The 13,509-nt window shown below is 40.0% G+C and overlaps 1 protein-coding gene across 2 annotated transcripts in view; it reads left to right on the plus strand.

Moving 5' to 3' along the window:
* Window positions 1-13,509, plus strand: part of TES (testin LIM domain protein) — a 28,430-nt gene that overhangs the window by 8,027 nt on the left and 6,894 nt on the right. For both annotated transcript variants that reach the window (XM_080391023.1, XM_080391024.1), the window contains exons 2-4: window positions 3,629-3,714; window positions 11,738-11,990; window positions 13,162-13,497. In XM_080391023.1, the coding sequence (XP_080247149.1) occupies window positions 3,629-3,714; window positions 11,738-11,990; window positions 13,162-13,497 (675 nt within the window). The remainder of the gene's footprint in view (window positions 1-3,628; window positions 3,715-11,737; window positions 11,991-13,161; window positions 13,498-13,509) is intronic.

A 13,509-nucleotide genomic window follows, 5' to 3' on the forward strand; every position in this document is an offset into this window, starting at 1 on the left:
ATGAAACTTAATGATAAACCCTGCTGATAAGGCAGGTTTAAACTATTTCATAGCAACTGCTGTGTTTCTCTTGCACATCAGAACAAGACACTTAAATAGGAACATTTGGATTTGTAAACTGACAGTAAGCGCTTTTCTACACATGACTTCTTAATGTAAAGACAACCAGCTTTTGGCACTGGATTCCAGTCTGAACTGAAACGGGGCAGTCTTTCACTAATTCTCACTTAGCTGTAACCATTTAAAATTCTTTGCCCTTAAGGACTATTTAACCTTGAAAGCAGCTTGCAATGGATGATCTCAGTTGTATTTATATAGTCTTCTGTAGTCAGACTATGTAAATATGTTAGGTATGTTAGTAATACCAGATGGTTTTGGATAGCTTTTTCTGTAAAATGAAAATTTTCAGTAGACAGACAGGAGCCTTCTTCTGGCAATATTTCAGTTGACCTATCTATGCCATTTCTTCCATAACTCCATTTATGGGGAAAATTGATTCCCTCCTATTCCCAGGAATGCATTCCCACTCCAGTGCACACTCAGCCTGCTCTGCCTCTGGGTGCTCAGCATGGAGTTGGCCATATCCTTCAAAAGGCATGGGGAGTAGATGCATGCTGCAGCTTTAGGCTCTTTGAATTTTCCAAATTACAGCAGAATCAGACACTGAAGAAGAAATGGTCGCTTCTGAAGCTGATGCTTCGTTACCACTGAAGGATGTCTTGTTACAGGACTGTGGAGCAGTATTTGACATGCGCTGACCTCCAGATAGTCAAACTCAAAAGCATTGTGTGCTGTTGTTTTATATCTTTATTTTTGGCAAGCAGCCACATAGTTTCTCTGTCTGAACAAAAGCAGAGGCTGTGCGTGCATCTGGAATTGCATTGAATTTGGTTCTCAATGTGCCCCTTAGTTTCTAGCTAAACCCTTTCCATAAGGTGAGCAGACATTGCATATAGAAAGGTCTCATCCTTTCTGTTTCGCAGCAAACTGAGAAAGTTTGCTTTGAAATATAGATCTTGTTTGCTAATTCAGTTTGTGTCAAGCTGTATAAGCATTTACTAATGATGTGCTCTTTATTACTGGGGAGGGAACATGTATTTCTGAAGGAATCTGCTTCTGGAGAGGTATTTTTAGCTGAAAAAAACCCTTAAAGGTTAGGAAGCTTGGAAATGGATATGTTTTAAAAGTGCAAAAAAAACCCCACTTTTCCTTTTCTTACATTTCAGATTCTGTTTTGAGAGTTCTTGAAATGTTAAGGCTATTTCTTTGTGTACTGTACAACAGCGCTGTATACATAAATGGTCCTAGGTTTCTAAGGCTTAATCACAACAGTAATAGAATTACCATTATTCTCCTTTCTTCCCCTTCCATTCTTCTTAAGGGGAGAGCTGAAGCATAAAGAAATAATGCCAATTTGTAGCTAAGTAGCAGCAAGAGAGAATGGGTTAATGTTGGTGTTGATTATTGGGGGGGCAGGGGCAGGGATGGGGTTTTGGTCCTGGAGGGAGCATTTGTTTTTTAGGGCACTGCAAGCACATCCTAAGTGTAACTGGTTTTAGGGAGGGTAACTTTATAAAACAACCAAAAAAAGAAACCTGTCCCCCCAAAAAAAAACCAACCAACAAACCACACGCTTGTTCTGTGTTGCTTTAGCTTCCTCTTTCTTTTTAGATAACGTCTTGGCCAATATTGTTCTCCTCATGTGTGACAAGAGTGCTCAGTTGTTTTCTTAGGTACAGCGTCTGTGCATGGGGTATGGTGTGTATATACGTGAGGTACATACAGTGGGGCTCTGCGTTCCAGATGAGAAAACCACTGTAAGCACCCATCTTCAGTAAAGATGATTTTTTATTAACATGTTAGCTTTATATATCCAACACAGACAAAATTTTGATAAGTTGATGAAAACTTAATTTTTAAAATTATGTTTATTTAGATGTCTACTGGTCTGAGTTCAGGTTAGTGTCTGTATCATGTGAACTTCTTGAGCCCTTAGGCTGTCAAAGATGTCACCATGATCACAGCAGGCTTGTATTTCTTCTTCCAGATAAGAAAGGAAGAAATAATTTCATGTCCCTCTGTCCATCCCTGCAGTTGCAAGCAGTAGGTTAACAGCTGCCAAAGTATCTGACCTCCCTAAATAGACCTTAATTTGCAGGAAGACTTTGTAATTTCCTCAGGGATATCTAATGACTGTGGAGGCAGTAGTGATCCTTCAAATTATAAAATAACAGAAAGCACGGGCTTCTCTGAATCTTACCATGCTCTCTGTGTTGAGCAGGTGGCTTGTTAATAATCTGTTCCTTCATTTTGGACAGAACAAGTTGAAACTGGAGGTGTTTGTATCCTTGTACATACAAGAGTAGCAGTGTGGCTTCTCAGAGTAAATCACAAACGTCTTAATAGTAAAACTCTATCACCACATCTAACCCTGGCATTGTATTGTTGTCAGAACTAAGATTAATACCAGAACTTGTCAGCTATAGTTTACTTTCTATTCATGGTAAAAGCAAATCTATAGGTGAGCGGCCTCCTTCGTGACCATCCCTCCCACTGCGTCTACCCACAGCTAACTGGGACCATTCTCACGTTGCTGGAGCAATGGGTGGGGGTGTGGGAATGGGTTCCCCCTCTGCATGTTGGGCATGAGCTGCCACAGTTCCATGTCCTTCATCTGTCTGATTTAAAAGCAACATTCCCCAAAGGTTTAAAGAGCCAGAGTGAGGAGTTTAAAATTTGTATTAGATGAATGTATAAGTTATGGTGCTTGGTGTCTTATTTTTTCACCTCAAATTTCCATTGGCTGTTACTCAGATTTGCTGATGTGTTGATATGTTGTGTGAATACTTGGCCTTTACTCTGTACTGGTTTTTATAGTCTCTCATATTTCCTCTGCGTTATGAATTGGTCATCTGTCCTTTTAACCTTTTCACAATGAAACCCTCTGCATATCATTTATGGTCATTGCATTCACTAACTGTGCTGTTTCTCTTTCTCCTCAGAAAGCAAGCTGGTATTAGTCCAGCTGAAATGTAATTGTAAAGAGTATGTTCTGCTTTCAGTTGCTATCAGAGTAGTCTCAAGTATATGTGGAAATTATTAGACTAATCACTTAAATATTTTTTTTTATTCCTATCAGATGCCCAGCTTAGTGTATGTGAACGTGGAATCTGTTTACTTCTTGATCTCTTGTATTTTGCCAAGTCATGTACTGCAAATTACTTTGTCCTGACAGCTGGGTTAAATGTCCTTTGACTTGATGTCTTAATGGCCTCACTGGCTGTGGTTTCACAGCCACAGACCTAAGGAAAAAACCTGCTTCTTGCCTCGTGTGAAGTTTGCAGAGCAAGCTAGGCTGGGGGTGAGGGGGCAAGTCACCAGAAAAATACTTGGTTTTGGCCAAGGCTAACTTTCTGCCTGCTAACTCAACCCTATGAACATGCTTGTACAAACACTGGTCACTTCCGTAGGCACAGTGGAAAGGTGAGTGTGCCCCACAATACTGTCCTGATGTCAGTTTAGTCAAATGCTTGATCTGTTGTTTTCATTGTGGATCACAGATTATAAAGGCAGTAGTAATGCAGCATATGTCTTTAAGCTCACTGTAGTCGTCTTGCTCTGTACACAGATGGGCTTGGGCCACGAACAAGGATTTGGTGCCCCCTGCTTAAAATGCAAGGATAAATGTGAAGGATTTGAGCTTCATTTCTGGAGGTAAGTGACACCAGATGTCTCTAAGCTATGAATCAGCGCTGCAGATCTTGGCACATGTATGCAAATGTCTAAGTAACTGCTTTTTTTCTCTCTTTCAATTAAACTGTTCAGAAGCTTTAAAGAAGCTGTGTCTAGGTTCAGGACCAGGGCTTCTCAACTGCTTTACAACAGAGTGTATAAGTATGTAATCACTTATAAACATGTTTCATCTGCACTGAAGTCAGTGGTACTACTTCTGCTGAAGTATTTGCTTTATCTTAATAAACAATTCAAGTAGGTTTGTAAAAACATCTCTATCCCTACAGTAAGAGAGATGAAAGGGAAGAAGTGTGCGTCATCTTAGTAATAAAATGCTTTCTCAGCTCCTGACCAAATATGTAAGCTTTGATCTGAGATTTTAGGTAAAATTATCTATGTTGAAACTTTGCATATGCTACACATGACTTGGAGGGGTAAGAGGTGTCATAATTCAAATAAGTTAGATAGTACTTGGCCTTGGATGATGCACTGTTCCTAATCCAGTAAGATTTGATGACAGTAGCAGTAAATACTCTATGTTGTGGTATATGCCATTACTTCTGCAGGAACTTTGTATGCCATTAAGACCTTTATTGTTCTGCCAAAACAGAATTAATATACATGTGTATGTCTAGCTAGCCTAGTTCACTAATCATACTGGGTGTGCTTTAAGATGCAGCTTAGCGATTCTGATTTAAAAAAAATAAAAATCTCTCAAAGGGAGCAGTCTGGAAGGTAATTGAAAATAATTGTTAGTAACAATGGTATGTGCTAGCAATGAAAAAACTATTACATTTCACCAATGCAATTTAGCTACAGTCATATCTGTGTCTGCAGTAGGGTTTTATTTTGTGGGTTTGGTTTTGTTTTGTTTTTAAGGTAGGCTTTACATCCCAGCCATAGTGGCAGGTGCAGATAAGGCCTTGGAGATTTTACATCTTTGCCCAAGAATTTGACTTGTAGCTGAGACTCTGTTTAGAAGAAAACCAAACAGACCACAGCCGATGAGGATGTAGCTTCTTGGTTATGTGTCTGTAATATGTAGCTATAGAGATAAGTTACAAATAATGGCATGGAGCAGGAAGCAGTGATACACTAATAAATAAACATGATCATCCAAAGGTAAAAAAAAATTAAATTATTAGTTTATGGAAGACTTTTAATATGCACTCAGTCACAAAGGGGACTTGTGTAGAGGTACTGGTAAAATAAAACTGTACACAGTTAACGTGTGTAGGTAATTCAATAAGACAGAATAAAAAAAATGAAGGAGTAAACAGCACTGCTTATCCATGGCTAGATGAGAAATTATGTCACTTTCTACTTGAAAGCTTGTTGTTCATAGTCAGTGTGATAGATGGGGAAATCACAAGTGAGGAAGGAAAAAAAACCACCAAAGATTAGTCCAGTTAACTTTTTTGAACTCTTCCTTTTTGTCCTCTCTTTTCTTAGTTCCCATTGTTAGACTTTGTAATTACTAGGTTATTCTTTAACCGAGAAGAATTTGGGATGAAAAGAAAGAAAATATCTAAAGCAATTTAGTCACATAATAGCATGATTTCCAAGTTAGAATGTGTATGCTTCTGTGTGTGTATTTGGAGGGTTTTGCATGTGTTTCTTCTTTATGCACATTTCACAGTGCCTCTGTGGGTAGGGCTCATTGTGCCAGGTCCTGAATACATAGCTTGTCAGAGCAGCATCTCTTCTAGAAAGCAAGAGCTTGTAGACAGCAGTGGATTAAAAAGCAAGTAAGAAAAAGGCATAAGGACAACTAAATAGTCACTGGTTTTAATTTGGAAATCTAATCTATATGAGGTAGACCTGGTAAATAGGGTACCTGGAAGCAGTCTGAGAAGCATCATTGAGGTGTTAGACCCAATGTGGCACATACCTCTGAAAGAGTTGAAAAGTTAGCTATTGAGGCAATTGAAGAATGGGTTAGAAAATAGCTGTTTTTCTAGGAGAGCTGCTACTGTGAACAGCAACAGTGTGAATCTGAAGTCTGAAATCAGTTTTGTGTAAGCAGTTTTCAAAGAAAAAGATATTAATATGCTTTGCATGATACAGGGATTTGAGTCCACCGCTTGAACAGAAAGGGACTTATCCCCAAATACCTGTTCACTTAGTCATGTTAGCCTTAAAATCAAACTAATTTAAGCAGAAGCAAACTGTAGCACAAGTAGACAGAATATTGTCTTTATAACATGATTGATCAAAATTATTTGAAGTTTAATCACTAATTTTCACTATTACTCATCTGTAAAAGACAGGTGTTGAAGTAGGGATTGTAGTTAAACTGTTAGATGTTGGGGGAGGGGGGTGCGGGGAGAAAACTGTTGTGGGTTGACCTGAGCCAAGTGCCCACAGAGCTGCTCACTGCCTGTCCCCTCACAACAGGGTAGGGCAGTGAAAAGGGAAAAACAGGAGTGAGAAAACTCACGGGCTGAAATAAAGTCAGTTTAATAGATGAAGGCAGGCATTAGGGGGGAGCAAGTGATGCAAAGGCAATCACTCGCCATCTCCCGCTAGCAGACCCATGGTCAGCCAGTCTCCAGGCAGTGCCCACTTCGGCTGTCAGCAACCCTGCCTTCTTCACCCTCTGCCCCTGCCTTATGCTGAGCATGACGTTAAACGGTATGGAGTATCCTCTGGCAAACCTGACTCTGCTGTGCCTTCTCCCAGCTTCTTGCCCACCCCCAGTTAACTTGCTCAGGTGGGGGCAGAGTCCAAAAAATAAGAGGGAGCCAGTACAGTAAGCCAGGCAGCAGTTGTGCTTGCAGGCTGCTGTCCTTGCTGTGGTCTGTGTGAGGACTGCCCTCTCCTGGGGGCAGCTGAGGAGATTCAGCAATTCTCGGTCTGATAAATGAAATCTCAGTTGTACCTTGGAGAGCTAAGGTGTTAACTTCTTTCTGTACAAAAGAGCCTCAGCTCTGCCCTTGAGGGGACAGATTGGAAAGTGCATAAAAAAAAAAAATAATCAAAGTATACCTATCTAGTAGCAGGGCTTTGCAGAGTTACTACCGCATTCTCCTCTGTACAGGAAGCATTTGGAAAATGTTTCTTCTGGAGTGGCAAGTGTTCTTCACTTTGCTATAATTCCTGGCACAGTGTGTGGGATGGTTATATAGGTGCAGAACTGTTAATTTAGGCTAGTACAGAACTGTTGGTAAACAAAGTCCTTAATAAAGTTTGTTCCTAAATTTTGAAATTCTAAAAGCCTCGGTGTTTGCAAGCTGAACACAAAGTTGATACAATGAGAGCCGCAGTCTACAATGGCAGCTGAAGGGTGAACAATCACCTGCTTTATCTCAGTAGGTTAATAGCTTTTGCTTTTAAAGTTGTCCTCAGAAACATGCTTTCTTCCAAGTGTAGCAACAGGTGGGGTCTTTTCAATGCTTTCTTCCAAGTGTAGCAACAGGTGGGGTCTTTTCAATTCAGGTGTTACAACTCCTTTCAGAGTTCAAAACGGTTTCCGCAGAGCCCGCAGGACAGGCTGGCTGTAAGGGATCGCTACTCGGATGCGGGTTTGCTTTTGGGTTAGTGTTTCCCACTAGAGGGAAGTGTGGGACAGGAGTCAGAAATTGCTGAAAGCAGGAGGGAAGGTTCTGATTTATCTTGGTCGTGTGTATACCAGAAAGTAGTAATTGTCTCTGGTGTGGCTTGCCAAGATATTAAAAAGCTTCTGGAGGCAAGAACCTTAAGCTTGGGAACGACCTTTTCCAGCATCTGCCTTCTCTGCACAAATACAATCCCTGGAAGGCAGGGAGAGCTCTAAGTGGGCTTTAACATTTTCTGATACTACAGCTGACAGCTCAAAGCATTTGCAGTTGCTATAGCCGCATTATTAGCGAGAAAATATAATGAAAGGAATCATAGAAAGAAGTTGGTCTTTCTGCATGGAGGGCACAAGCCGGGACTTGCCAGGTGTTTGTTGAAGCCTTCTCTTGCAGCTGCTACCTTCTGGTGCCAGGCGCCACTGCAAAGCCAGCATAGGAGGGGTCATGATCAGAATTATATTTCTTCTCCATACACCAAACCAGAGAAAAGTAGGAGGATGGCTGACACTTGGTTTTGGAGAAGGAGCTAGAAGTGTTTCATTCTTGCTGCCAGTGAACATCCAGGATGCAGGAATTCACCAGCTTGGGAAAGAGGGTGGAATCTATTTACCTTTGTTCTTCCTCTTTCTACCCACCCAAAATGTGGAACCAAGGCATAGTCTACTGGATCTGCCTTTTACAGTAATATGCAACTTCTAATTCCACAAATTTTGAAGCTTCTTCCCTATCTTCCATGTTTTGAATGGGAAAAGCTTCCAAAATTGCTGAGATTTGACTGGAGGAATATTTTTCTCCTTTGCTGTCTTGAGACAGTCCTGAGAGCTGTGAACACGTAAGCAGGAGTCCCTAATACCCCCTTTAGTAGGGATTGTGCTGAATATCCTCAAGTGAAGGGAAAACCTTTCTGAGAATGCAGATAGAACAAGAAATTCTCACTGCCTGTCTTATTGATAAGAGCCAAAGGAGATATGTGTTTATGTATAGACTTAACTTTTTTTATATAATAGCCACTGGTTTTCCTGGCATATGTAAGGTATTTGCTTTAACACCAAAAATAAAAATTCAGCATCAGTTATCAGATGGACTTGTGAACTCTTAAGTTTTAGGCAACAGGATGAAGTTGTTTCGTAAGATAGCTGTATTCTAGTCAAAGAAATGACTGGCTGATCTATTCTAAGTAGAAGTAATTGGCCATATTCCCTCTGGAGAAGGGAGAGTGATTAATGAACGGGTCTCTGATATAGCAACTTTGTGGAAGAAGACATGAATAAATTGTGAACGGTACTATGCAGGAAGAGTTATGTATGTAAATGTCAGCTGGGTATCTTTTAGGACTGGAAATTTTTCAAGGAAAGGGTTTATAAATCAAGACAGGAAACTTTTTTTCGGTTGTTATCAGTGCATAGATACCTTCATGTGGCTGAGATCTAAGGGATCTTTGGGGAGCAGGGGAAATAGCAACAGCTTAGGGGATTTTCCTTCTTACTGAGAGATGCTGACATCAGTTGTGACTCAACATTCTTCACATAATTTCTGGATTGTTTTCTCCTGCATTTGGAGACTTAATTATCCACAAGCTCTAATGTCAGGACCACTACACTTGTAATTTTGTAACGTAGCCTATGTAAGAGCTCCTTGCAAACTCCGGGTATGCAAAGGGTCATTCACTTACCTTGAAAGAGCAGGGAGACCACATTAGACTGAAGTGTACACTATCAAATTCTTAATTTAAGTCTGAGGTGGGAGAAGATTAGTATCACAGTAGTGCTGGTTTTCAGTGGGACCTGAAGACAAATTGTATGTTTTCACTTTTCAGCTATCTGTTCATGTAGTTATCAGGACAACAGGAAATCTCTCATGGGTACCAAACTTAGTGAAACGTACTAAGCCTTCAAGGTGGGACTGAGGATGATTAAAAACAAATGAGTTGGTGTTCTCCTAGTTGGAAACAGAAACTCAAAGCTCTTTTGCATCCTGAGAGAATACTACTAGAAAATAGTTATGCAATTTTGTGAGGTAGTGAGAGCAAAAAAAAAAGGACGATCTTGTCTCTGCAGGCTGTCAATGCTGCTTCAGCACACCTGGGTGATGTACAAAGTGGGGGGAACTGCACAAACTGTCACACTGCTGCTGTGAGCATGCAGACAGAACGACAATATGAATTGTATTTACTGAGATCTGTCTTGCAAATGGAGTAGTTCTGGATTGCAAGGCCGTACTTAAATGAGTCTGTACAGGTTAACCAAGAATATCAGTTCATTCACCAATGTTATGGGATCACATCCCATCAAGAGGCAAGACTAAAACTGAGGCTTACTTTCTTCACTTTCTCAGCTTAAGTTGTTAGCAATAGTATCTGGTAAGCTATTACTCAGCTGGACTAACTGCTTGAATTTGAGTTGCATGTGCGCTGTGAGACATATAGCTGCATGATGGTCATGATGTAGTAATGAGTTAAACCTGTAAAATGTAAGGTCTGATTTTTGTCACCTCAGATGTCAAAGACGACGTGATTGAGAGTTGGTCATAAGGTATAATCATATGTATGCCTTAAGATGAGCAAAGTGAATATAAATTTCTTTATTAAATAGTCTCTTAAGTGTTGGCTAGGTAAAGGACTCATACAGACTGATGCTGAGGATCTTGCAAAATTTTGTTACAAGTGCTTGAGGTGCATAGTACAGCATTTAGGTGTAATAGGTAATGCTACTTCATGCCTGAATGTTTTGGTAAGCTGGGAGACTGCAGAGTGTAGTGTTTGCTAGGTATCCAGTTGAGTACCAGCTTTGAAATTCTGTGCATCTTTGCTGTTGTGGAGATGAGTTCGAAGTCATGCAAGCTGTCAGACAGCCTAAACTTCAATTACTGATTTCTTTAGGTTTTTATGGGTTGCAAAGTGGAGTTGGTTCTGCTTAACGTTCTTATTTTGCTTGTTATTTTCTCAGTGGCTTATTTCTGTTGCAGTGTTAGCTATTTTCATGTGGAGTGGACTTAACTTCAGTTAACACAACTTGCAGTTGTATAATCGCATGAGCAGGGCAGCATCCATCACACGCTGAAGTGATAGTACCCCACATCATAAAGTGATGTACGTATGTGGTGCGTTTCTTTGGTGCTGGCTGTGTGTCACTTCACGTAACCAGTTGTATGCAGGTCCTCCTCCTTTCCTCCTTTCCCATCACCTAATGGGCCTGCTCTAGTCATGGCATGTTCCTGCCTGTTCCGTCTTGACTGTTAGGTGCCTTCAGGGGTATGTATCTTGCCTTCAAGACTTTAGAAAACAAGATGCAGAACAATATTAGTTTGATGTGGTTTTGGCAAACAGGGTTGAAAAGCATTTTATAGGTAGTGATTTTTCACTATTCACTATGTGAAGAATCAATAATGAAGTAAAATACTACTTTTCTTTAAACTCTAGAGATCCAGAAAGTTGACCTGTTTTCTTGGTATAATAAGAACCTTCAGTTAACATCCAGCTTCACTAATTTCCATGTACTGTGGCTGACTGTGCTTTGAACTGAAGCTCTGGGGAAGCCATTAATAAATAGGAAAATATCTTGTATAATCCAAGGTTCTGTTTATTATATGTGAATTGTTTAATTATGCTTAAGGTAATAAATTACTCTCTAATATCCCATAATCAAAGAAGTTCAAATGTGTTGCATATGGAAGAATACCATTTATATCTAAGTAAAGCCTTCTACCTTTTAAGGATGTTATCTGTGAAAATTCTTTGTACAGCGTGTGCCAGAATACCTCTGACTTGGTTCAGAGCTGTTTGAAAGGTCTTGTCTGTGTAAGCATTTCGCTTTTCTTTCATCTTCTCTTTTAAATGCTGAACTTTGAACAGAACTTGGTGCAATTGCACTGTATATATGGCTGTATGTGGGTTTTTTTCCTTTCTAGGAAGTATTTGTTTCTACTTGATAGCAACCCTGGGTTAACCGCATGATCATGCATGCAGTGAAATGCATACGAAGAAAATAGTATAATATGCGTGGTTTTGAGTATATAAAGAGAACCTAAAAAACTAAAAGCCCAAATAAATGATTGCTGGAGGGAACATGTTGATGCATTTAAGTGAACTCATGGGTGGGTAACCATAATAAATCTGGCAAGTGGGATGATAGTGGACATGTATGTGTGTGATCAGTACTGAGATGCAACTGAAGGAATGATATAGCATCATATTCAAAATGCATTAGTGTAGTTGACAGATATCCATCTGATCACAATCTCTGTGAACAAAGAATATAAATAATACAACAGGAGAAATGAAGAATGTGCTAAAGAGGTGCTTGACATACTGCAGAATTAACTCTATACTCCATAACCAAAGCATGACAAGGTTTTGAGTTCCCAGTGATGATGTTACTAGGTGTGCAGCTGTTGTGGGATGTAATTTTCAGCTGAGACTGTAACTTTGTTGCCATTTCCATAAATTTCAGAAAAATATGCCGCAACTGCAAATGTGGTCAGGAAGAGCATGATGTCCTCACAAGCAATGAGGAAGATCGGAAAGTTGGGAAACTATTTGAAGATACAAAATACACAACCCTTATTGCAAAGCTGAAGAATGATGGCATTCCCATGTATAAACGCAATGTAATGATACTGACTAATCCAGTGCCAGCCAAGAAGAACATATCCATCAATACTGTGACTTATGAGTGGGCTCCTCCTGTTCAGAATCAGACGCTTGTAAGTCCAACTCACTCTTTCTTCATGTTCAAGGCAGGAGTTGATGGAAGATAGAGAAGCAGAGCTTACCAGAAGGATAAATTTGCTTGTTGTGATCTTTTCTTCCTCAAAACTGAAAATGTGGTGCCTGTTCGATGAGTCTTGCCTCTGTCATCTTGCAGATGTGGATGCTTGTCTATGGAACTTCTTGAGAACCAGGGAGAGGTGGTTTTTAATAGATAGGATTAAGTGTTATCTGCTAACCCCCTGGAGTCCAGTTTCTCTAACCTGCCTTATTTTAGTAAACTTGAAAAATTTGCATGGAGTGTGGGCTTAAAAGGAAAAATAATTTAAAAAAAACCCCACAAAACAAAAACCAAACCCACAACAAAACAACCCCGCAACAATGTATGTTATTGTTTAACGTTAAAGGGAACACTCAGTCTTGCATATAGCTTTTACTGTATATGGTAAGAACAAGGTTAGTGTTGACATCTAAAAAAGCAGCTTTCTTCCAGTATGTTTTCAGCTGAAGTATGAGATGGTAGATAGCCTTCTGAACATTTTGCTTCACTTCTCAAACTTTGATTGCTAATTTGCTCTACTGCAGTATCTTGTGATCCATGCCACAATTGCGTTACCTCTGACCTACCTCTCAAAATACCCTTTTTCAGTGATTTAATCAAACTTTGTGCATCTAGATCAACTGTTACTTAACATTCAGCTAGCACTTTGATTTTTAGGCTTGTCCTTGCTTTTTTAAAACTGGAGCACTTTTTTTTTTCTTTATTTAGCTAGAATTATTTATGCAACGGGCTGTGTGCCCCAGGCAGACTAATTCAGCTTCTACATTTTTAAAGCTATACTGACAATCAGCAGTTTTAGATAGCTTTGAAGACACAAGGTGCTGTGTAAATGTTACTTACTCTGAGAAGGAATAACTCTGTTCTGCATGTTGTAAAAGGCTTAAAAAGAAGCCTGTCTTTTACTCTGAGAATAAGCCAATTAATGCAGCTGCCGTATTTTATCTCCATCTACTGTGTTTCAGAAGCTTAATATTTATGGAAAGAACCTTGTTTTGACAAATTTTACTGTCGCTAACAACAGTAGAGATTATTTTAGTCATGTGTTTTCTTAAAAGGATGGGTCTATAGTTGAAATGGCATCTGATATCTAATTCCTCCTGGTTCAGGCTAGACAGTATATGCAGATGCTACCGAAGGAGAAGCAGCCTGTTGCTGGCTCAGAAGGCGCACAGTACAGGAAGAAGCAGTTGGCTAAGCAGCTGCCTGCTCATGATCAGGATCCTTCAAAATGCCATGAGCTCTCCCCCAATGAAGTTAAGCAGATGGAACAGTTTGTGAAGAAGTACAAAAACGAGGCACTTGGCGTAGGAGATGTCAAGCTCCCCGGTGAGGTGGAAAAGAGAAGCACTGACAAGGATAACTTGAACAATGGTGACAGAGGCACTTCAGCTGCTGTAGGAGTGATGGAGGACAAGTCCCCAGATCAGAAGGCATCTCAGTATGTAAGTATAAGA

This window comes from Falco punctatus, assembly GCF_963210335.1.
Source record: "Falco punctatus genome assembly, chromosome: 6".
NCBI lineage: Eukaryota > Metazoa > Chordata > Aves > Falconiformes > Falconidae > Falco > Falco punctatus.